The sequence below is a fragment of the Crinia signifera genome, chromosome 4, assembly GCF_055691185.1.
Source record: "Crinia signifera chromosome 4, ASM5569118v1, whole genome shotgun sequence".
Classification (NCBI taxonomy): Eukaryota; Metazoa; Chordata; class Amphibia; order Anura; family Myobatrachidae; genus Crinia; species Crinia signifera.
Window position 1 is genome coordinate 339,293,581 of NC_139220.1, and position 25,619 is coordinate 339,319,199.

The following is a 25,619-nucleotide window of genomic DNA, read 5'->3' on the forward strand; positions in this document are numbered from 1 at the left end:
TGCAGAGACCCCCAACATCAGCCCAGTCTCATTATACTCAGAGGAGACAGACGGATGACACCCAGCTACCAGTCACCGTCACCCTTACCCTACACCGCAGAGATCCCCCAACATCAGCCCAGTCTCATTATACTCAGAGGAGACAGATGGATGACACCCAGCTACCGGTCACCGTCACCCGTACCCTACACTGCAGAGATCCCCCAACATCAGCCCAGTCTCATTATACTCAGAGGAGACAGATGGATGACACCCAGCTACCGGTCACCGTCACCCGTACCCTACACTGCAGAGACCCCCAACATCAGCCCAGTCTCATTATACTCAGAGGAGACAGACGGGTGATACCCAGCTACCGGTCACCATCACCCGTACCCTACACTGCAGAGACCCCCCAACATCAGCCCAGTCTCATTATACTCAGAGGAGACAGACGGATGACACCCAGCTACCGGTCACCGTCACCCGTACCCTACACTGCAGAGACCCCCCAACATCAGCCCAGTCTCATTATACTCAGAGGAGACAGACGGATGACACCCAGCTACCGGTCACCGTCACCCGTACCCTACACTGCAGAGACCCCCAACATCAGCCCAGTCTCATTATACTCAGAGGAGACAGACGGGTGACACCCAGCTACCGGTCACCGTCACCCGTACCCTACACTGCAGAGACCCCCCAACATCAGCCCAGTCTCATTATACTCAGAGGAGACAGACGGATGACACCCAGCTACCGGTCACCGTCACCCGTACCCTACACTGCAGAGACCCCCCAACATCAGCCCAGTCTCATTATACTCAGAGGAGACAGACGGATGACACCCAGCTACCGATCACCGTCACCCGTACCCTACACTGCAGAGACCCCCCAACATCAGCCCAGTCTCATTATACTCAGAGGAGACAGACGGATGACACCCAGCTACCGGTCACCGTCACCCGTACCCTACACTGCAGAGACCCCCAACATCAGCCCAGTCTCATTATACTCAGAGGAGACAGACGGGTGACACCCAGCTACCGGTCACCGTCACCTGTACCCTACACTGCAGAGACCCCCCAACATCAGCCCAGTCTCATTATACTCAGAGGAGACAGACGGGTGACACCCAGCTACCGGTCACCGTCACCCGTACCCTACACTGCAGAGACCCCCCAACATCAGCCCAGTCTCATTATACTCAGAGGAGACAGACGGGTGACACCCAGCTACCGGTCACCGTCACCCGTACCCTACACTGCAGAGACCCCCCAACATCAGCCCAGTCTCATTATACTCAGAGGAGACAGACGGATGACACCCAGCTACCGGTCACCATCACCCGTACCCTACACTGCAGAGACCCCCAACATCAGCCCAGTCTCATTATACTCAGAGGAGACAGACGGATGACACCCAGCTACCGGTCACCGTCACACGTACCCTACACTGCAGAGACCCCCCAACATCAGCCCAGTCTCATTATACTCAGAGGAGACAGACGGATGACACCCAGCTACCGGTCACCGTCACCCGTACCCTACACTGCAGAGACCCCCCAACATCAGCCCAGTCTCATTATACTCAGAGGAGACAGACGGGTGACACCCAGCTACCGGTCACCGTCACCCGTACCCTACACTGCAGAGACCCCCAACATCAGCCCAGTCTCATTATACTCAGAGGAGACAGACGGGTGACACCCAGCTACCGGTCACCATCACCCGTACCCTACACTGCAGAGACCCCCAACATCAGCCCAGTCTCATTATACTCAGAGGAGACAGACGGATGACACCCAGCTACCGGTCACCGTCACCCGTACCCTACACTGCAGAGACCCCCAACATCAGCCCAGTCTCATTATACTCAGAGGAGACAGACGGGTGACACCCAGCTACCGGTCACCGTCACCCGTACCCTACACTGCAGAGACCCCCCAACATCAGCCCAGTCTCATTATACTCAGAGGAGACAGACGGATGACACCAAGCTACCGGTCACCGTCACCCGTACCCTACACTGCAGAGACCCCCCAACATCAGCCCAGTCTCATTATACTCAGGGGAGACAGACGGATGACACCCAGCTACCGGTCACCGTCACCTGTACCCTACACTGCAGAGACCCCCAACATCAGCCCAGTCTCATTATACTCAGAGGAGACAGACGGATGACACCCAGCTACCGGTCACCGTCACCCGTACCCTACACTGCAGAGACCCCCCAACATCAGCCCAGTCTCATTATACACAGAGGAGACAGACGGATGACACCCAGCTACCGGTCACCGTCACCCGTACCCTACACTGCAGAGACCCCCCAACATCAGCCCAGTCTCATTATACTCAGAGGAGACAGACGGATGACACCCAGCTACCGGTCACCGTCACCCGTACCCTATGGGGGAGGTATATTAAACTTGGGACAGAAGTAATGAAGCTGCCTATTACAGCATGGGTTAGGAAAATGACAGTTAGGAGTCGGTTTGTACTTTTTCTCTCCCATGTGGCGGGTCAGCCGCTGGCATATGTGACCCAATCACCTCAGTGTAATGATGAGAGGGCGTCTCCAGCCAGCGCCACACTCCTCCCACTATCACAGCATCCGCACACAGCACCAGGCACATCCAGGTAACCAGGGCAACCGTGCGGCCACCAGTTACACTGACCACCAGGCTTAGCGGAGCATGTGATAAGATCCTCCAATCAGGGCACAGCACTCTCCTGGCGGAATGAGGCGGAGCCACTACTGTACCGCCCTGTGTTCTGTAGGACAAGGGTCTCCGTGTACCCAGTGACGTGTGTGCCGTTACCCGTAGTAACACTGCTGTATAAGTGCTGTATATCTGTGTGTATTACTAGATGTCACCGGGCAGGGTGCCCACATCACTACTGTGCCGTCCTGTGTTCTGTAGGAGATGGGTCTCCATGTACCCAGTGACGTGTGTGCCGATACCCGTAGTAACACTGCTGTATAACTGTGTGTATTACTAGATGTCACCAGGCAGGGTGCCCACACCACTACTGTACCGTCCTGTGTTCTGTATGACATGGGTCTCCATGTACCCAGTGACGTGTGTGCCGTTAGCCGTAGTAACACTGCTGTATAAGTGCTGTATAACTGTGTGTATTACTAGATGTCACCAGGCAGGGTGCCCACACCACTACTGTACCGTCCTGTGTTCTGTATGACATTGGTCTCCATGTACCCAGTGACTTGTGTGCCGTTACCCGTAGTAACACTGCTATATAAGTGCTGTATAACTGTGTGTATTACTAGATGTCACCAGGCAGGGTGCCCACACCACTACTGTGCCGTCCTGTGTTCTGTAGGACATGGGTCTCCGTGTACCCAGTGACGTGTGTGCCGTTACCCGTAGTAACACTGCTGTATAAGTGCTGTATATCTGTGTGTATTACTAGATGTCACCAGGCAGGGTGCCCACACCACTACTGTGCCATCCTGTGTTCTGTAGGACATGGATCTCCATGTACCCAGTGACGTGTGTGCCGTTAACCGTAGTAACACTGCTGTATAACTGTGTATTACTAGATGTCACCAGGCAGGGTGCCCACACCACTACTGTGCCGTCCTGTGTTCTGTAGGACATGGATCTCCATGTACCCAGTGACGTGTGTGCCGTTACCCGTAGTAACACTGCTGTATAACTGTGTGTATTACTAGATGTCACCAGGCAGGGTGCCCACACCACTACTGTGCCGCCCTGTGTTCTGTAGGACATGGGTCTCCATGTACCCAGTGACGTGTGTGCCGTTACCCGTGGTAACGCTGCTGTATAAGTGCTGTATAACTGTGTGTATTACTAGATGTCACCAGGCAGGGTGCCCACACCACTACTGTGCCGTCCTGTGTTCTGTATGACATGGGTAACCGTGTACCCAGTGACGTGTGTGCCGTTACCCGTAGTAACACTGCTGTATAACTGTGTATTACTAGATGTCACCAGGCAGGGTGCCCACACCACTACTGTGCCGTCCTGTGTTCTGTATGACATGGGTCTCCATGTACCCAGTGACGTGTGTGCCGTTACCCGTAGTAACACTGCTGTATAAGTGCTGTATAACTGTGTATTACTAGATGTCACCGGGCAGGGTGCCCACACCACTACTGTGCTGTCCTGTGTTCTGTAGGAGATGGGTCTCCATGTACCCAGTGACGTGTGTGCCGTTACCCGTAGTAACACTGCTGTATAACTGTGTGTATTACTAGATGTCACCAGGCAGGGTGCCCACACCACTACTGTGCGATCCTGTGTTCTGTAGGACATGGGTCTCCATGTACCCAGTGACGTGTGTGCCGTTACCCGTAGTAACACTGCTGTATAACTAGATGTCACCAGGCAGGGTGCCCACACCACTACTGTGCCGTCCTGTGTTCTGTAGGACATGGGTCTCCGTGTACCCAGTGACGTGTGTGCCGTTACCCGTAGTAACACTGCTGTATAAGTGCTGTATAACTGTGTATTACTAGATGTCACGGGGCAGGGTGCCCACACCACTACTGTGCCGTCCTGTGTTCTGTATGACATGGGTCTCCATGTACCCAGTGACGTGTGTGCCGTTACCCGTAGTAACACTGCTGTATAACTGTGTGTATTACTAGATGTCACCAGGCAGGGTGCCCACACCACTACTGTGCCGTCCTGTGTTCTGTAGGACATGGGTCTCCATGTACCCAGTGACGTGTGTGCTGTTACCCGTAGTAACACTGCTGTATAACTGTGTGTATTACTAGATGTCACCAGGCAGGGTGCCCACACCACTACTGTGCCATCCTGTGTTCTGTAGGACATGGGTCTCCGTGTACCCAGTGACGTGTGTGCCGTTACCCGTAGTAACACTGCTGTATAACTGTGTGTATTACTAGGTGTCACCAGGCAGGGTGCCCACACCACTACTGTGCCATCCTGTGTTCTGTATGACATGGGTCTCCGTGTACCCAGTGACATGTGTGCCGTTACCCGTAGTAACACTGCTGTATAACTGTGTGTATTACTAGATGTCACCAGGCAGGGTGACCACACCACTACTGTGCCGTCCTGTGTTCTGTAGGAGATGGGTCTCCATGTACCCAGTGACGTGTGTGCCGTTACCCGTAGTAACACTGCTGTATAACTGTGTGTATTACTAGATGTCACCAGGCAGGGTGCCCACACCACTACTGTACCGTCCTGTGTTCTGTATGACATTGGTCTCCATGTACCCAGTGACTTGTGTGCCGTTACCCGTAGTAACACTGCTATATAAGTGCTGTATAACTGTGTATTACTAGATGTCACCAGGCAGGGGGCCCACACCACTACTGTGCCGTCCTGTGTTCTGTAGGAGATGGGTCTCCATGTACCCAGTGACGTGTGTGCCGTTACCCGTAGTAACACTGCTGTATAACTGTGTGTATTACTAGATGTCACCAGGCAGGGTGCCCACACCACTACTGTGCCATCCTGTGTTCTGTAGGAGATGGGTCTCCATGTACCTAGTGACGTGTGTGCCGTTACCCGTAGTAACACTGCTGTATAACTGTGTGTATTACTAGATGTCACCAGGCAGGGTGCCCACACCACTACTGTGCCATCCTGTGTTCTGTATGACATGGGTCTCCATGTACCCAGTGACGTGTGTGCCGTTACCCGTAGTAACACTGCTGTATAACTGTGTGTATTACTAGATGTCACCAGGCAGGGTGCCCACACCACTACTGTGCCATCCTGTGTTCTGTAGGACATGGGTATCCATGTACCCAGGGACGTGTGTGCCGATACCCGTAGTAACACTGCTGTATAACTGTGTGTATTACTAGATGTCACCAGGCAGGGTGCCCACACCACTACTGTGCCGCACTGTGTTCTGTATGACATGGGTCTCCATGTACCCAGTGATGTGTGTGCCGTTACCCGTAGTAACACTGCTGTATAACTGTGTGTATTACTAGATGTCACCAGGCAGGGTGCTCACACCACTACTGTGCCGTCCTGTGTTCTGTATGACATGGGTCTCCATGTACCCAGTGATGTGTGTGCCGTTGCCCGTAGTAACACTGCTGTATAACTGTGTGTATTACTAGATGTCACCGGGCAGGGTGCCCACACCACTACTGTGCCGCCCTGTGTTCTGTAGGACATGGGTCTCCATGTACCCAGTGACGTGTGTGCCGTTACCCGTAGTAACACTGATGTATAACTGTGTGTATTACTAGATGTCACCAGGCAGGGTGCCCACACCACTACTGTGCCATCCTGTGTTTTGTAGGAGATGGGTCTCCATGTACCCAGTGACGTGTGTGTCGTTACCCGTAGTAACACTGCTGTATAACTGTGTATTACTAGATGTCACCAGGCAGGGTGCCCACATCACTACTGTGCCGTCCTGTGTTCTGTATGACATGGGTCTCCATGTACCCAGTGACGTGTGTGCCGTTACCCGTAGTAACACTGCTGTATAACTGTGTGTATTACTAGATGTCACCAGTCAGGGTGCCCACACCACTACTGTGCCATCCTGTGTTCTGTGGGACATGGGTCTCCATGTACCCAGGGACGTGTGTGCCGTTACCCGTAGTAACACTGCTGTATAACTGTGTGTATTACTAGATGTCACCAGGCAGGGTGCCCACACCACTACTGTACCGTTCTGTATGACATGGGTCTCCATATACCCAGTGACGTGTGTGCTGTTACCCATAGTAACACTGCTGTATAACTGTGTGTATTACTAGATGTCACCAGGCAGGGTGCCCACACCACTACTGTGCCATCCTGTGTTCTGTAGGACATGGGTCTCCGTGTACCCAGTGACGTGTGTGCCGTTACCCGTAGTAACACTGCTGTATAACTGTGTGTATTACTAGGTGTCACCAGGCAGGGTGCCCACACCACTACTGTGCCATCCTGTGTTCTGTAGGACATGGGTCTCCATGTACCCAGTGACGTGTGTGCCGATACCCGTAGTAACACTGCTGTATAACTGTGTGTATTACTAGGTGTCACCAGGCAGGGTGCCCACACCACTACTGTGCCGTCCTGTGTTCTGTAGGAGATGGGTCTCCATGTACCCAGTGACGTGTGTGCCGTTACCCGTAGTAACACTGCTGTATAACTGTGTATTACTAGGTGTCACCAGGCAGGGTGCCCACACCACTACTGTGCCGTCCTGTGTTCTGTAGGACATGGGTCTCCGTGTACCCAGTGACTTGTGTGCCGTTACCCGTAGTAACACTGCTGTATAAGTGCTGTATAACTGTGTGTATTACTAGATGTCACCAGGCAGGGTGCCCACACCACTACTGTGCCATCCTGTGTTCTGTAGGAGATGGGTCTCCATGTACCCAGTGACGTGTGTGCCGTTACCCGTAGTAACACTGCTGTATAACTGTGTATTACTAGATGTCACCAGGCAGGGTGCCCACACCACTACTGTGCCGTCCTGTGTTCTGTATGACATGGGTCTCCATGTACACAGTGAGGTGTGTGCCGTTACCCGTAGTAACACTGCTGTATAACTGTGTGTATTACTAGATGTCACCAGGCAGGGTGCCCACACCACTACTGTGCCGTCCTGTGTTCTGTAGGAGATGGGTCTCCATGTACCCAGTGACGTGTGTGCCGTTACCCGTAGTAACACTGCTGTATAAGTGCTGTATAGCTGTGTGTATTACTAGATGTCACCAGGTAGGGTGCCCACACCACTACTGTGCCATCCTGTGTTCTGTAGGAGATGGGTCTCCATGTACCCAGTGACGTGTGTGCCGTTACCCATAGTAACACTGCTGTATAACTGTGTATTACTAGATGTCACCAGGCAGGGTGCCCCCACCACTACTGTGCCGTCCTGTGTTCTGTAGTAGATGGGTCTCCATGTACCCAGTGACGTGTGTGCCGTTACCCGTAGTAACACTGCTGTATAACTGTGTGTATTACTAGATGTCACCAGGCAGGGTGCCCACACCACTACTCTGCCGTCCTGTGTTCTGTAGGACATGGGTCTCCATGTACCCAGTGACGTGTGTGCCGTTACACGTAGTAACACTGCTGTATAACTGTGTATTACTAGGTGTCACCAGGCAGGGTGCCCACACCACTACTGTGCCGTCCTGTGTTCTGTAGGACATGGGTCTCCATGTACCCAGTGACGTGTGTGCCGTTACCCGTAGTAACACTGCTGTATAACTGTGTATTACTAGGTGTCACCAGGCAGGGTGCCCACACCACTACTGTGCCGTCCTGTGTTCTGTAGGACATGGGTCTCCGTGTACCCAGTGACTTGTGTGCCGTTACCCGTAGTAACAATGCTGTATAAGTGCTGTATAACTGTGTATTACTAGATGTCACCAGGCAGGGTGCCCACACCACTACTGTGCCATCCTGTGTTCTGTAGGACATGGGTCTCCGTGTACCCAGTGACTTGTGTGCCGTTACCCGTAGTAACAATGCTGTATAAGTGCTGTATAACTGTGTATTACTAGATGTCACCAGGCAGGGTGCCCACACCACTACTGTGCCATCCTGTGTTCTGTAGGAGATGGGTCTCCATGTACCCAGTGACGTGTGTGCCGTTACCCGTAGTAACACTGCTGTATAACTGTGTATTACTAGATGTCACCAGGCAGGGTGCCCACACCACTACTGTGCCGTCCTGTGTTCTGTATGACATGGGTCTCCATGTACACAGTGAGGTGTGTGCCGTTACCCGTAATAACACTGCTGTATAACTGTGTGTATTACTAGATGTCACCAGGCAGGGTGCCCACACCACTACTGTGCCATGATCCTGTGTTCTGTATGACATGGGTCTCCATGTACCCAGTGGGGGTATAGTAGTATGGGGTATAGTAGTAGATGGTGGCAGTAGTATGGGGTATAGTAGTATATGGTGGCAGTAGTATGGGGGGCAGTAGTATTGGGTATAGTAGTATATGGGGGGCAGTAGTATGGGGTATAGTAGTATATGGTGGCAGTAGTATGGGGGGCAGTAGTATGTGGTATAGTAGTATATGGTGGCAGTAGTATGGGGGGCAGTAGTATGGGGTATAGTAGTATATGGTGGCAGTAGTATGGGGGGCAGTAGTATGTGGTGTAGTATATGGTGGCAGTAGTATGTGGTATAGTAGTATATGGTGGCAGTAGTATGGGGTATAGTAGTATATGGTGGCAGTAGTATGGGGTATAGTAGCATATGGTGGCAGTAGTATGGGGTATAGTAGTATATGGTGGCAGTAGTATGGGGTATAGTAGTATATGGTGGCAGTAGTATGGGGGGCAGTAGTATATGGTGGCAGTAGTATATGGTGGCAGTAGTATGTGGTATAGTAGTATATGGTGGCAGTAGTATGTGGTATAGTAGTATATGGTGGCAGTAGTATGGGGTATAGTAGTATATGGTGGCAGTAGTATGGGGGGCAGTAGTATATGGTGGCAGTAGTATATGGTGGCAGTAGTATGTGGTATAGTAGTATGGGGTATAGTAGTATATGGTGGCAGTAGTATGGGGTATAGTAGTATATGGTGGCAGTAGTATGGAGGACATTAGTATATGGTGGCAGTAGTATGGGGGGCAGTAGGATGTGGTATAGTCGTATATGGTGACAATAGTATGTGGTATAGTAGTATATGGTGGCAGTAGTATGTGGTATAGTAGTATATGGTGGCAGTAGTATGTGGTATAGTAGTATATGGTGGCAGTAGTATGGGGTATAGTAGTATATGGTGGCAGTAGTATGGGGTATAGTAGCATATGGTGGCAGTAGTATGGGGTATAGTAGTATATGGTGGCAGTAGTATGGGGTATAGTAGTATATGGTGGCAGTAGTATGGGGGGCAGTAGTATATGGTGGCAGTAGTATATGGTGGCAGTAGTATGTGGTATAGTAGTATATGGTGGCAGTAGTATGTGGTATAGTAGTATATGGTGGCAGTAGTATGGGGTATAGTAGTATATGGTGGCAGTAGTATGGGGGGCAGTAGTATATGGTGGCAGTAGTATATGGTGGCAGTAGTATGTGGTATAGTAGTATGGGGTATAGTAGTATATGGTGGCAGTAGTATGGGGTATAGTAGTATATGGTGGCAGTAGTATGGAGGACATTAGTATATGGTGGCAGTAGTATGGGGGGCAGTAGGATGTGGTATAGTCGTATATGGTGACAATAGTATGTGGTATAGTAGTATATGGTGGCAGTAGTATGTGGTATAGTAGTATATGGTGGCAGTAGTATGTGGTATAGTAGTATATGGTGGCAGTAGTATGTGGTATAGTAGTATATGGTGGCAGTAGTATGGGGTATAGTAGTATATGGTGGCAGTAGTATGGGGTATAGTAGTATATGGTGGCAGTAGTATGGGGGGCAGTAGTATATGGTGGCAGTAGTATATGGTGGCAGTAGTATGTGGTATAGTAGTATATGGTGGCAGTAGTATGGGGTATAGTAGTATATGGTGGCAGTAGAATGGAGGACATTAGTATATGGTGGCAGTAGTATGGGGGGCAGTAGGATGTGGTATAGTCGTATATGGTGACAGTAGTATGTGGTATAGTAGTATACGGTGGCAGTAGTATGGGGTATAGTAGTATATGGTGGTAGTAGTGTGAGGGCAGTAGTATGGGGTATAGTAGTATGGGGTATAGTAGTATATGGTGGCAGTAGTATGGGGTATAGTAGTATATGGTGGCAGTAGTATGTGGTATAGTAGTATATGGTGGCAGTAGTATGAGGTATAATAGTATATGGTGGCAGTAGTATGTGGTATAGTAGTATATGGTGGCAGTAGTATGGGGTATAGTAGTATATGGTGGCAGTAGTATGTGGTATAGTAGTATATGGTGGCAGTAGTATGTGGTATAGTAGTATATGGTGGCAGTAGTATGTGGTATAGTAGTATATGGTGGCAGTAGTATGTGGTATAGTAGTATATGGTGGCAGTAGTATGGGGTATAGTAGTATATGGTGGCAGTAGTGTGAGGGCAGTAGTATGGGGTATAGTAGTATGGGGTATAGTAGTATATGGTGGCAGTAGTATGTGGTATAGTAGTATATGGTGGCAGTAGTATGGGGTATAGTAGTATATGGTGGCAGTAGTATGTGGTATAGTAGTATATGGTGGCAGTAGTATGGGGTATAGTAGTATATGGTGGCAGTAGTATGGGGTATAGTAGTATATGGTGGTAGTAGTGTGAGGGCAGTAGTATGGGGTATAGTAGTATGGGGTATAGTAGTATATGGTGGCAGTAGTATGGGGTATAGTAGTATATGGTGGCAGTAGTGTGAGGGCAGTAGTATGGGGTATAGTAGTATGGGGTATAGTAGTATATGGTGGCAGTAGTATGTGGTATAGTAGTATATGGTGGCAGTAGTATGTGGTATAGTAGTATATGGTGACAGTAGTATGTGGTATAGTAGTATATGGTGGCAGTAGTATGTGGTATAGTAGTATATGGTGGCAGTAGTATGTGGTATAGTAGTATATGGTGGCAGTAGTATGGGGTATAGTAGTATATGGTGGCAGTAGTGTGAGGGCAGTAGTATGGGGTATAGTAGTATGGGGTATAGTAGTATATGGTGGCAGTAGTATGTGGTATAGTAGTATATGGTGGCAGTAGTATGTGGTATAGTAGTATATGGTGGCAGTAGTATGTGGTATAGTAGTATATGGTGGCAGTAGTATGTGGTATAGTAGTATATGGTGGCAGTAGTATGTGGTATAGTAGTATATGGTGGCAGTAGTATGGGTTATAGTAGTATATGGTGGTAGTAGTGTGAGGGCAGTAGTATGGGGTATAGTAGTATGGGGTATAGTAGTATATGGTGGCAGTAGTATGGGGTATAGTAGTATATGGTGGCAGTAGTGTGAGGGCAGTAGTATGGGGTATAGTAGTATGGGGTATAGTAGTATATGGTGGCAGTAGTATGTGGTATAGTAGTATATGGTGGCAGTAGTATGTGGTATAGTAGTATATGGTGGCAGTAGTATGGGGTATAGTAGTATATGGTGGCAGTAGTATGGGGTATAGTAGTATATGGTGGCAGTAGTATGTGGTATAGTAGTATATGGTGGCAGTAGTATGTGGTATAGTAGTATATGGTGGCAGTAGTATGTGGTATAGTAGTATATGGTGGCAGTAGTATGGGGTATAGTAGTATATGGTGGCAGTAGTATGGGGTATAGTAGTATATGGTGGCAGTAGTATGGGGGGCAGTAGTATATGGTGGCAGTAGTATATGGTGGCAGTAGTATGTGGTATAGTAGTATATGGTGGCAGTAGTATGGGGTATAGTAGTATATGGTGGCAGTAGAATGGAGGACATTAGTATATGGTGGCAGTAGTATGGGGGGCAGTAGGATGTGGTATAGTCGTATATGGTGACAGTAGTATGTGGTATAGTAGTATATGGTGGCAGTAGTATGTGGTATAGTAGTATATGGTGGCAGTAGTATGTGGTATAGTAGTATATGGTGGCAGTAGTATGGGGTATAGTAGTATATGGTGACAGTAGTATGTGATATAGTAGTATATGGTGGCAGTAGTATGTGGTATAGTAGTATATGGTGGCAGTAGTATGTGGTATAGTAGTATATGGTGGCAGTAGTATGTGGTATAGTAGTATATGGTGGCAGTAGTATGTGGTATAGTAGTATATGGTGGCAGTAGTATGGGGTATAGTAGTATATGGTGGCAGTAGTATGGGGTATAGTAGTATATGGTGGTAGTAGTGTGAGGGCAGTAGTATGGGGTATAGTAGTATGGGGTATAGTAGTATATGGTGGCAGTAGTATGGGGTATAGTAGTATATGGTGGCAGTAGTATGTGGTATAGTAGTATATGGTGGCAGTAGTATGAGGTATAATAGTATATGGTGGCAGTAGTATGTGGTATAGTAGTATATGGTGGCAGTAGTATGGGGTATAGTAGTATATGGTGGCAGTAGTATGTGGTATATTAGTATATGGTGGCAGTAGTATGTGGTATAGTAGTATATGGTGGCAGTAGTATGTGGTATAGTAGTATATGGTGGCAGTAGTATGTGGTATAGTAGTATATGGTGGCAGTAGTATGGGGTATAGTAGTATATGGTGGCAGTAGTGTGAGGGCAGTAGTATGGGGTATAGTAGTATGGGGTATAGTAGTATATGGTGGCAGTAGTATGTGGTATAGTAGTATATGGTGGCAGTAGTATGTGGTATAGTAGTATATGGTGGCAGTAGTATGTGGTATAGTAGTATATGGTGGCAGTAGTATGTGGTATAGTAGTATATGGTGGCAGTAGTATGGGGTATAGTAGTATATGGTGGCAGTAGTATGGGGTATAGTAGTTTATGGTGGTAGTAGTGTGCCATCCTGTGTTCTGTAGGACATGGGTCTCCATGTACCCAGGGACGTGTGTGCCGTTACCCGTAGTAACACTGCTGTATAACTGTGTATTACTAGATGTCACCAGGCAGGGTGCCCACACCACTACTGTGCCATCCTGTGTTCTGTAGGACATGGGTCTCCATGTACCCAGTGACGTGTGTGCCGATACCCGTAGTAACACTGCTGTATAACTGTGTGTATTACTAGGTGTCACCAGGCAGGGTGCCCACACCACTACTGTGCCGTCCTGTGTTCTGTAGGAGATGGGTCTCCATGTACCCAGTGACGTGTGTGCCGTTACCCGTAGTAACACTGCTGTATAACTGTGTATTACTAGGTGTCACCAGGCAGGGTGCCCACACCACTACTGTGCCGTCCTGTGTTCTGTAGGACATGGGTCTCCGTGTACCCAGTGACTTGTGTGCCGTTACCCGTAGTAACACTGCTGTATAAGTGCTGTATAACTGTGTGTATTACTAGATGTCACCAGGCAGGGTGCCCACACCACTACTGTGCCATCCTGTGTTCTGTAGGAGATGGGTCTCCATGTACCCAGTGACGTGTGTGCCGTTACCCGTAGTAACACTGCTGTATAACTGTGTATTACTAGATGTCACCAGGCAGGGTGCCCACACCACTACTGTGCCGTCCTGTGTTCTGTATGACATGGGTCTCCATGTACACAGTGAGGTGTGTGCCGTTACCCGTAGTAACACTGCTGTATAACTGTGTGTATTACTAGATGTCACCAGGCAGGGTGCCCACACCACTACTGTGCCGTCCTGTGTTCTGTAGGAGATGGGTCTCCATGTACCCAGTGACGTGTGTGCCGTTACCCGTAGTAACACTGCTGTATAAGTGCTGTATAGCTGTGTGTATTACTAGATGTCACCAGGTAGGGTGCCCACACCACTACTGTGCCATCCTGTGTTCTGTAGGAGATGGGTCTCCATGTACCCAGTGACGTGTGTGCCGTTACCCGTAGTAACACTGCTGTATAACTGTGTATTACTAGATGTCACCAGGCAGGGTGCCCCCACCACTACTGTGCCGTCCTGTGTTCTGTAGTAGATGGGTCTCCATGTACCCAGTGACGTGTGTGCCGTTACCCGTAGTAACACTGCTGTATAACTGTGTGTATTACTAGATGTCACCAGGCAGGGTGCCCACACCACTACTCTGCCGTCCTGTGTTCTGTAGGACATGGGTCTCCATGTACCCAGTGACGTGTGTGCCGTTACACGTAGTAACACTGCTGTATAACTGTGTATTACTAGGTGTCACCAGGCAGGGTGCCCACACCACTACTGTGCCGTCCTGTGTTCTGTAGGACATGGGTCTCCATGTACCCAGGGACGTGTGTGCCGTTACACGTAGTAACACTGCTGTATAACTGTGTATTACTAGGTGTCACCAGGCAGGGTGCCCACACCACTACTGTGCCGTCCTGTGTTCTGTAGGACATGGGTCTCCGTGTACCCAGTGACTTGTGTGCCGTTACCCGTAGTAACAATGCTGTATAAGTGCTGTATAACTGTGTATTACTAGATGTCACCAGGCAGGGTGCCCACACCACTACTGTGCCATCCTGTGTTCTGTAGGACATGGGTCTCCGTGTACCCAGTGACTTGTGTGCCGTTACCCGTAGTAACAATGCTGTATAAGTGCTGTATAACTGTGTATTACTAGATGTCACCAGGCAGGGTGCCCACACCACTACTGTGCCATCCTGTGTTCTGTAGGAGATGGGTCTCCATGTACCCAGTGACGTGTGTGCCGTTACCCGTAGTAACACTGCTGTATAACTGTGTATTACTAGATGTCACCAGGCAGGGTGCCCACACCACTACTGTGCCGTCCTGTGTTCTGTATGACATGGGTCTCCATGTACACAGTGAGGTGTGTGCCGTTACCCGTAATAACACTGCTGTATAACTGTGTGTATTACTAGATGTCACCAGGCAGGGTGCCCACACCACTACTGTGCCATGATCCTGTGTTCTGTATGACATGGGTCTCCATGTACCCAGTGGGGGTATAGTAGTATGGGGTATAGTAGTAGATGGTGGCAGTAGTATGGGGTATAGTAGTATATGGTGGCAGTAGTATGGGGGGCAGTAGTATTGGGTATAGTAGTATATGGGGGGCAATAGTATGTGGTATAGTAGTATATGGTGGCAGTAGTATGGGGGGCAGTAGTATGTGGTATAGTAGTATATGGTGGCAGTAGTATGGGGGGCAGTAGTATGGGGTATAGTAGTATATGGTGGCAGTAGTATGGGGGGCAGTAGTATGTGGTGTAGTATATGGTGGCAGTAGTATGTGGTATAGTAGTATATGGTGGCAGTAGTATGGGGTATAGTAGTATATGGTGGCAGTAGTATGGGGTATAGTAGCATATGGTGGCAGTAGTATGGGGTATAGTAGTATATGGTGGCAGTAGTATGGGGTATAGTAGTATATGGTGGCAGTAGTATGGGGGGCAGTAGTATATGGTGGCAGTAGTATATGGTGGCAGTAGTATATGGTGGCAGTAGTATGTGGTATAGTAGTATATGGTGGCAGTAGTATGTGGTATAGTAGTATATGGTGGCAGTAGTATGGGGTATAGTAGTATATGGTGGCAGTAGTATGGGGGGCAGTAGTATATGGTGGCAGTAGTATATGGTGGCAGTAGTATGTGGTATAGTAGTATGGGGTATAGTAGTATATGGTGGCAGTAGTATGGGGTATAGTAGTATATGGTGGCAGTAGTATGGAGGACATTAGTATATGGTGGCAGTAGTATGGGGGGCAGTAGGATGTGGTATAGTCGTATATGGTGACAATAGTATGTGGTATAGTAGTATATGGTGGCAGTAGTATGTGGTATAGTAGTATATGGTGGCAGTAGTATGTGGTATAGTAGTATATGGTGGCAGTAGTATGTGGTATAGTAGTATATGGTGGCAGTAGTATGGGGTATAGTAGTATATGGTGGCAGTAGTATGGGGTATAGTAGTATATGGTGGCAGTAGTATGGGGGGCAGTAGTATATGGTGGCAGTAGTATATGGTGGCAGTAGTATGTGGTATAGTAGTATATGGTGGCAGTAGTATGGGGTATAGTAGTATATGGTGGCAGTAGAATGGAGGACATTAGTATATGGTGGCAGTAGTATGGGGGGCAGTAGGATGTGGTATAGTCGTATATGGTGACAGTAGTATGTGGTATAGTAGTATATGGTGGCAGTAGTATGGGGTATAGTAGTATATGGTGGTAGTAGTGTGAGGGCAGTAGTATGGGGTATAGTAGTATGGGGTATAGTAGTATATGGTGGCAGTAGTATGGGGTATAGTAGTATATGGTGGCAGTAGTATGTGGTATAGTAGTATATGGTGGCAGTAGTATGAGGTATAATAGTATATGGTGGCAGTAGTATGTGGTATAGTAGTATATGGTGGCAGTAGTATGGGGTATAGTAGTATATGGTGGCAGTAGTATGTGGTATAGTAGTATATGGTGGCAGTAGTATGTGGTATAGTAGTATATGGTAGCAGTAGTATGTGGTATAGTAGTATATGGTGGCAGTAGTATGGGGTATAGTAGTATATGGTGGCAGTAGTGTGAGGGCAGTAGTATGGGGTATAGTAGTATGGGGTATAGTAGTATATGGTGGCAGTAGTATGTGGTATAGTAGTATATGGTGGCAGTAGTATGTGGTATAGTAGTATATGGTGGCAGTAGTATGTGGTATAGTAGTATATGGTGGCAGTAGTATGGGGTATAGTAGTATATGGTGGCAGTAGTATGTGGTATAGTAGTATATGGTGGCAGTAGTATGGGGTATAGTAGTATATGGTGGCAGTAGTATGGGGTATAGTAGTATATGGTGGTAGTAGTGTGAGGGCAGTAGTATGGGGTATAGTAGTATGGGGTATAGTAGTATATGGTGGCAGTAGTATGGGGTATAGTAGTATATGGTGGCAGTAGTGTGAGGGCAGTAGTATGGGGTATAGTAGTATGGGGTATAGTAGTATATGGTGGCAGTAGTATGTGGTATAGTAGTATATGGTGGCAGTAGTATGTGGTATAGTAGTATATGGTGACAGTAGTATGTGGTATAGTAGTATATGGTGGCAGTAGTATGTGGTATAATAGTATATGGTGGCAGTAGTATGTGGTATAGTAGTATATGGTGGCAGTAGTATGGGGTATAGTAGTATATGGTGGCAGTAGTGTGAGGGCAGTAGTATGGGGTATAGTAGTATGGGGTATAGTAGTATATGGTGGCAGTAGTATGTGGTATAGTAGTATATGGTGGCAGTAGTATGTGGTATAGTAGTATATGGTGGCAGTAGTATGTGGTATAGTAGTATATGGTGGCAGTAGTATGTGGTATAGTAGTATATGGTGGCAGTAGTATGGGGTATAGTAGTATATGGTGGTAGTAGTGTGAGGGCAGTAGTATGGGGTATAGTAGTATGGGGTATAGTAGTATATGGTGGCAGTAGTATGGGGTATAGTAGTATATGGTGGCAGTAGTGTGAGGGCAGTAGTATGGGGTATAGTAGTATGGGGTATAGTAGTATATGGTGGCAGTAGTATGTGGTATAGTAGTATATGGTGGCAGTAGTATGTGGTATAGTAGTATATGGTGGCAGTAGTATGGGGTATAGTAGTATATGGTGGCAGTAGTATGGGGTATAGTAGTATATGGTGGCAGTAGTATGGGGTATAGTAGTATATGGTGGCAGTAGTGTGAGGGCAGTAGTATGGGGTATAGTAGTATGGGGTATAGTAGTATATGGTGGCAGTAGTATGTGGTATAGTAGTATATGGTGGCAGTAGTATGTGGTATAGTAGTATATGGTGGCAGTAGTATGTGGTATAGTAGTATATGGTGGCAGTAGTATGGGGTATAGTAGTATATGGTGGCAGTAGTATGTGGTATAGTAGTATATGGTGGCAGTAGTATGGGGTATAGTAGTATATGGTGGCAGTAGTATGGGGTATAGTAGTATATGGTGGTAGTAGTGTGAGGGCAGTAGTATGGGGTATAGTAGTATGGGGTATAGTAGTATATGGTGGCAGTAGTATGGGGTATAGTAGTATATGGTGGCAGTAGTGTGAGGGCAGTAGTATGGGGTATAGTAGTATGGGGTATAGTAGTATATGGTGGCAGTAGTATGTGGTATAGTAGTATATGGTGGCAGTAGTATGTGGTATAGTAGTATATGGTGACAGTAGTATGTGGTATAGTAGTATATGGTGGCAGTAGTATGTGGTATAATAGTATATGGTGGCAGTAGTATGTGGTATAGTAGTATATGGTGGCAGTAGTATGGGGTATAGTAGTATATGGTGGCAGTAGTGTGAGGGCAGTAGTATGGGGTATAGTAGTATGGGGTATAGTAGTATATGGTGGCAGTAGTATGTGGTATAGTAGTATATGGTGGCAGTAGTATGTGGTATAGTAGTATATGGTGGCAGTAGTATGTGGTATAGTAGTATATGGTGGCAGTAGTATGTGGTATAGTAGTATATGGTGGCAGTAGTATGTGGTATAGTAGTATATGGTGGCAGTAGTATGGGGTATAGTAGTATATGGTGGTAGTAGTGTGAGGGCAGTAGTATGGGGTATAGTAGTATGGGGTATAGTAGTATATGGTGGCAGTAGTATGGGGTATAGTAGTATATGGTGGCAGTAGTGTGAGGGCAGTAGTATGGGGTATAGTAGTATGGGGTATAGTAGTATATGGTGGCAGTAGTATGTGGTATAGTAGTATATGGTGGCAGTAGTATGTGGTATAGTAGTATATGGTGGCAGTAGTATGGGGTATAGTAGTATATGGTGGCAGTAGTATGGGGTATAGTAGTATATGGTGGCAGTAGTATGTGGTATAGTAGTATATGGTGGCAGTAGTATGTGGTATAGTAGTATATGGTGGCAGTAGTATGTGGTATAGTAGTATATGGTGGCAGTAGTATGGGGTATAGTAGTATATGGTGGCAGTAGTATGGGGTATAGTAGTATATGGTGGCAGTAGTATGGGGGGCAGTAGTATATGGTGGCAGTAGTATATGGTGGCAGTAGTATGTGGTATAGTAGTATATGGTGGCAGTAGTATGGGGTATAGTAGTATATGGTGGCAGTAGAATGGAGGACATTAGTATATGGTGGCAGTAGTATGGGGGGCAGTAGGATGTGGTATAGTCGTATATGGTGACAGTAGTATGTGGTATAGTAGTATATGGTGGCAGTAGTATGTGGTATAGTAGTATATGGTGGCAGTAGTATGTGGTATAGTAGTATATGGTGGCAGTAGTATGGGGTATAGTAGTATATGGTGACAGTAGTATGTGATATAGTAGTATATGGTGGCAGTAGTATGTGGTATAGTAGTATATGGTGGCAGTAGTATGTGGTATAGTAGTATATGGTGGCAGTAGTATGTGGTATAGTAGTATATGGTGGCAGTAGTATGTGGTATAGTAGTATATGGTGGCAGTAGTATGGGGTATAGTAGTATATGGTGGCAGTAGTATGGGGTATAGTAGTATATGGTGGTAGTAGTGTGAGGGCAGTAGTATGGGGTATAGTAGTATGGGGTATAGTAGTATATGGTGGCAGTAGTATGGGGTATAGTAGTATATGGTGGCAGTAGTATGTGGTATAGTAGTATATGGTGGCAGTAGTATGAGGTATAATAGTATATGGTGGCAGTAGTATGTGGTATAGTAGTATATGGTGGCAGTAGTATGGGGTATAGTAGTATATGGTGGCAGTAGTATGTGGTATAGTAGTATATGGTGGCAGTAGTATGTGGTATAGTAGTATATGGTGGCAGTAGTATGTGGTATAGTAGTATATGGTGGCAGTAGTATGTGGTATAGTAGTATATGGTGGCAGTAGTATGGGGTATAGTAGTATATGGTGGCAGTAGTGTGAGGGCAGTAGTATGGGGTATAGTAGTATGGGGTATAGTAGTATATGGTGGCAGTAGTATGTGGTATAGTAGTATATGGTGGCAGTAGTATGTGGTATAGTAGTATATGGTGGCAGTAGTATGTGGTATAGTAGTATATGGTGGCAGTAGTATGTGGTATAGTAGTATATGGTGGCAGTAGTATGGGGTATAGTAGTATATGGTGGCAGTAGTATGGGGTATAGTAGTATATGGTGGTAGTAGTGTGAGGGCAGTAGTATGGGGTATAGTAGTATGGGGTATAGTAGTATATGGTGGCAGTAGTATGGGGTATAGTAGTATATGGTGGCAGTAGTGTGAGGGCAGTAGTATGGGGTATAGTAGTATGGGGTATAGTAGTATATGGTGGCAGTAGTATGTGGTATAGTAGTATATGGTGGCAGTAGTATGTGGTATAGTAGTATATGGTGACAGTAGTATGTGGTATAGTAGTATATGGTGGCAGTAGTATGTGGTATAGTAGTATATGGTGGCAGTAGTATGTGGTATAGTAGTATATGGTGGCAGTAGTATGGGGTATAGTAGTATATGTTGGCAGTAGTGTGAGGGCAGTAGTATGGGGTATAGTAGTATGGGGTATAGTAGTATATGGTGGCAGTAGTATGTGGTATAGTAGTATATGGTGGCAGTAGTATGTGGTATAGTAGTATATGGTGGCAGTAGTATGTGGTATAGTAGTATATGGTGGCAGTAGTATGTGGTATAGTAGTATATGGTGGCAGTAGTATGTGGTATAGTAGTATATGGTGGCAGTAGTATGGGGTATAGTAGTATATGGTGGTAGTAGTGTGAGGGCAGTAGTATGGGGTATAGTAGTATGGGGTATAGTAGTATATGGTGGCAGTAGTATGGGGTATAGTAGTATATGGTGGCAGTAGTGTGAGGGCAGTAGTATGGGGTATAGTAGTATGGGGTATAGTAGTATATGGTGGCAGTAGTATGTGGTACAGTAGTATATGGTGGCAGTAGTATGAGGTACAGTAGTATATGGTGGCAGTAGTATGGGGTATAGTAGTATATGGTGGTAGTAGTATGTGGTATAGTAGTATATGGTGGCAGTAGTATGTGGTATAGTAGTATATGGTGGCAGTAGTATGGGGTATAGTAGTATATGGTCACAGTAGTATGGGGTATAGTAGTATATGGTGGCAGTAGTATGTGGTATAGTAGTATATGGTGGCAGTAGTATGTGGTATAGTAGTATATGGTGGCAGTAGTATGGGGTATAGTAGTATATGGTGGCAGTAGTATGTGGTATAGTAGTATATGGTGGCAGTAGTATGGGGTATAGTAGTATATGGTGGTAGTAGTGTGAGGGCAGTAGTATGGGGTATAGTAGTATGGGGTATAGTAGTATATGGTGGCAGTAGTATGGGGTATAGTAGTATATGGTGGCAGTAGTGTGAGGGCAGTAGTATGGGGTATAGTAGTATGGGGTATAGTAGTATATGGTGGCAGTAGTATGAGGTACAGTAGTATATGGTGGCAGTAGTATGGGGTATAGTAGTATATGGTGGCAGTAGTATGGGGTATAGTAGTATATGGTGGCAGTAGTATGTGGTATAGTAGTATATGGTGGCAGTAGTATGAGGTATAATAGTATATGGTGGCAGTAGTATGTGGTATAGTAGTATATGGTGGCAGTAGTATGGGGTATAGTAGTATATGGTGGCAGTAGTATGTGGTATAGTAGTATATGGTGGCAGTAGTATGTGGTATAGTAGTATATGGTGGCAGTAGTATGTGGTATAGTAGTATATGGTGGCAGTAGTATGTGGTATAGTAGTATATGGTGGCAGTAGTATGGGGTATAGTAGTATATGGTGGCAGTAGTGTGAGGGCAGTAGTATGGGGTATAGTAGTATGGGGTATAGTAGTATATGGTGGCAGTAGTATGTGGTATAGTAGTATATGGTGGCAGTAGTATGTGGTATAGTAGTATATGGTGGCAGTAGTATGTGGTATAGTAGTATATGGTGGCAGTAGTATGTGGTATAGTAGTATATGGTGGCAGTAGTATGGGGTATAGTAGTATATGGTGGCAGTAGTATGGGGTATAGTAGTATATGGTGGTAGTAGTGTGAGGGCAGTAGTATGGGGTATAGTAGTATGGGGTATAGTAGTATATGGTGGCAGTAGTATGGGGTATAGTAGTATATGGTGGCAGTAGTGTGAGGGCAGTAGTATGGGGTATAGTAGTATGGGGTATAGTAGTATATGGTGGCAGTAGTATGTGGTATAGTAGTATATGGTGGCAGTAGTATGTGGTATAGTAGTATATGGTGACAGTAGTATGTGGTATAGTAGTATATGGTGGCAGTAGTATGTGGTATAGTAGTATATGGTGGCAGTAGTATGTGGTATAGTAGTATATGGTGGCAGTAGTATGGGGTATAGTAGTATATGGTGGCAGTAGTGTGAGGGCAGTAGTATGGGGTATAGTAGTATGGGGTATAGTAGTATATGGTGGCAGTAGTATGTGGTATAGTAGTATATGGTGGCAGTAGTATGTGGTATAGTAGTATATGGTGGCAGTAGTATGTGGTATAGTAGTATATGGTGGCAGTAGTATGTGGTATAGTAGTATATGGTGGCAGTAGTATGTGGTATAGTAGTATATGGTGGCAGTAGTATGGGGTATAGTAGTATATGGTGGCAGTAGTATGGGGTATAGTAGTATATGGTCACAGTAGTATGGGGTATAGTAGTATATGGTGGTAGTAGTATGTGGTATAGTAGTATATGGTGGCAGTAGTATGGGGTATAGTAGTATATGGTGGCAGTAGTATGGGGTATAGTAGTATATGGTGGCATTAGTATGTGGTATAGTAGTATATGGTGGCATTAGTATGTGGTATAGTAGTATATGGTGGCAGTAGTATGGGGTATGGTAGTATATGGTGGCAGTAGTATGAGGTATAGTAGTATATGGTGACAGTAGTATAAGGTATAGTAGTATATGGTGGCAGTAGTATGGGGTATAGTAGTATATGGTGGCAGTAGTATGGGGTATAGTAGTATATGGTGGCAGTAGTATGGGGTATAGTAGTATATGGTGGCAGTAGTATGGGGTATAGTAGTATATGGTGGCAGTAGTATGGGGTATAGTAGTATATGGTGGCAGTAGTATGGGGTATAGTAGTATATGGTGGCAGTAGTATGGGGTATAGTAGTATATGGTGGCAGTAGTATGAGGTATAGTAGTATATGGTGGCAGTAGTATGAGGTATAGTAGTATATGGTGGCAGTAGTATGGGGTATAGTAGTATATGGTGGCAGTAGTATGGGGTATAGTAGTATATGGTGGCAGTAGTATGGAGTGCATTAGTATATGGTGGCAGTAGTATGGGGGGCAGTAGTATGTGGTATAGTAGTATATGGTGGCAGTAGTATGGGGTATACTTGCCTACCCTCCCGTATTTAGCGGGAGTCTTCCGGTTTTGCAATCCTCCTCCCGCTCCCCCGCAAATCCCTCGCTTCCTCCCGGTTTTTGGCCCATCCCCCCCCAAAGAAATTGACTGTGCATGCACGAACATGTTTCGGGGGGCGGGGCCTGAATGCGCGACGTCATAACATCATTGATTAACCCGGCTACCGCGGTGCTGTGTGGGTAGCCGGGAAGCGCGCGGAGAGGAGCAGCAGCATTACACTGTGGCAGTGAGTGAGCCGGGCAGCGGGGGCCGGGGGCAGCAGCAGCAGCAGCATTAGACTGTGGCAGTGAGTGTCTGACTGTCCCCTCTCCCCCACCCAGGGCCGTCCTCCCTCTCCCCCACCCAGGGCCGTCCTCCCTCTCCCCCACCCCGGGCTAGGGATGGACATCGATGGTCGATGTTTCGGAAACATCGATGTTTTTCTTTCGATGTTAGTGTTTTTACCATTTAATGGTGACCTTCCGATGTTTGTCACCATCGAATGCTAATCATTCGATGGTGTACCGATGGTGGCTTATTTTTTGTAATTCCCAAAAGCTATGCCTCCCCTGGCTGCTGTGTCTGTGTCAGGGAAACTTCCTAGGTTCGTTGGAGGCTGTCTGACTTGCTCTCTGCTTCCCTCCCTCTCCCTCTCTATGGTTGCTGTAGCTGCTAGGCAACAGGGCCCACTGCTAGTTCTGATTGGCTCTCCCTGACTCAGAGAGCCAATCAGAGCACAAACCTCACCCTGCAGCACCAGTCACTCAAACAGCAGCAAATTTCACAGACACACTGAGCTCTGGAGGATTCAGAGAGGAGGAGAAGTCACTGAATGTTATACCAGCTCAGGCAAGCTACAATAATAATAATAATAAGTACACAATACAACTAGCTACAGACAGTTGTGAATGTCACTCACATACAACACTCATTAATATACTGCATTAGTATTACCAGGCAGCAACCACTATATGATCATCAGTGAAGTGTTAGTCAGAGATTGTCTGTTTCTGTGAATATAGTGAGATAGTGAGGAACAATATACACAGTCCTGGGGTACCAGTGGAATGAACCAAGATAAAGGTGCCCATACACTGCTGTGACGTCTCGCAGCAGTGTACGGACACAGGACAGCCTTCAGGCTGCAGGGACCTTCCCGGCGGCAGGAACGCATGCGATCCGTTGTGATAGATTGCATGCATCCCTGCTTCCCACCCGCCTCACCGCCAGGAGGAACGGGTGGCTGCCTGCCGGTCTGAGCACCTGGTCGGGTCCGATGCGCACGGGACCCAACAGCATGTCAGGGAGAGGCGATTTGGTCCGATTTAAGGGGTCGATTGGTCGCAATTGGCCACAATCGGACCAAATCGCCTCAGTGTAGGGGCACCTTAACTGTTTTTATATATAGTGAACTATTTTTTATATTACGTGACCTTGTCGCTAGCGATTGGTCGCTCAGTGACCGAATTGCTGGTTATCAGTATTTTACTGGGGACCAGTGATTCTAGCAAGTTCCTGCGACCAGCGACCGCTGGGCTGCGGTGGGAGCGCACACACGGTGAAGGTCGCTAGGTATCACCGGCAATATGGTCACTGAGCGACCATATAGCTGACAATGGAAGCTAGAATCGCCTAGTGTGTAGCATTATTAGTGGTGCCCCCACAGATCCTGACACCCTAGGCAGCTGCCTAATGGTAGAGCTGGCCCTGCTCATTGCAATATTTATCTCACCATATAAATGATGTGATGACCACTATACCGTCATCTCCCTTATTTGTGTGTGTGTGTGTGTAGTTACACTTGCCTTAATAAATAGACATTTTCCTATCTGGAAAAATAGTGAAACCTAAAACGAGTTAGTTTACAATTTATCTAATTTTATTACATT

General features: G+C 46.9%; 2 protein-coding genes across 8 annotated transcripts in view; one reads left to right on the forward strand and one right to left on the reverse strand.

The window, feature by feature from the left end:
- The window catches only part of TMEM95 (transmembrane protein 95), a 72,119-nt gene extending 69,439 nt beyond the window's left edge, over nucleotides 1–2,680 (reverse strand). For all 6 annotated transcript variants that reach the window (XM_083185892.1, XM_083185891.1, XM_083185894.1 and 3 more), the window contains exon 1: nucleotides 2,531–2,680. In XM_083185892.1, the coding sequence (XP_083042018.1) occupies nucleotides 2,531–2,614 (84 nt within the window). In that variant the 5' untranslated portion in view covers nucleotides 2,615–2,680. The remainder of the gene's footprint in view (nucleotides 1–2,530) is intronic.
- The window catches only part of LOC146076064 (C-type lectin domain family 10 member A-like), a 155,453-nt gene continuing 132,337 nt past the window's right edge, over nucleotides 2,504–25,619 (forward strand). Inside the window, exon 1 of one of the 2 annotated variants that reach the window (XM_083185886.1) lies at nucleotides 2,504–2,618. The gene's annotated coding sequence lies outside the window, so the exon portion shown is untranslated. The remainder of the gene's footprint in view (nucleotides 2,619–25,619) is intronic. The other variant, XM_083185887.1, reaches the window with a different exon arrangement.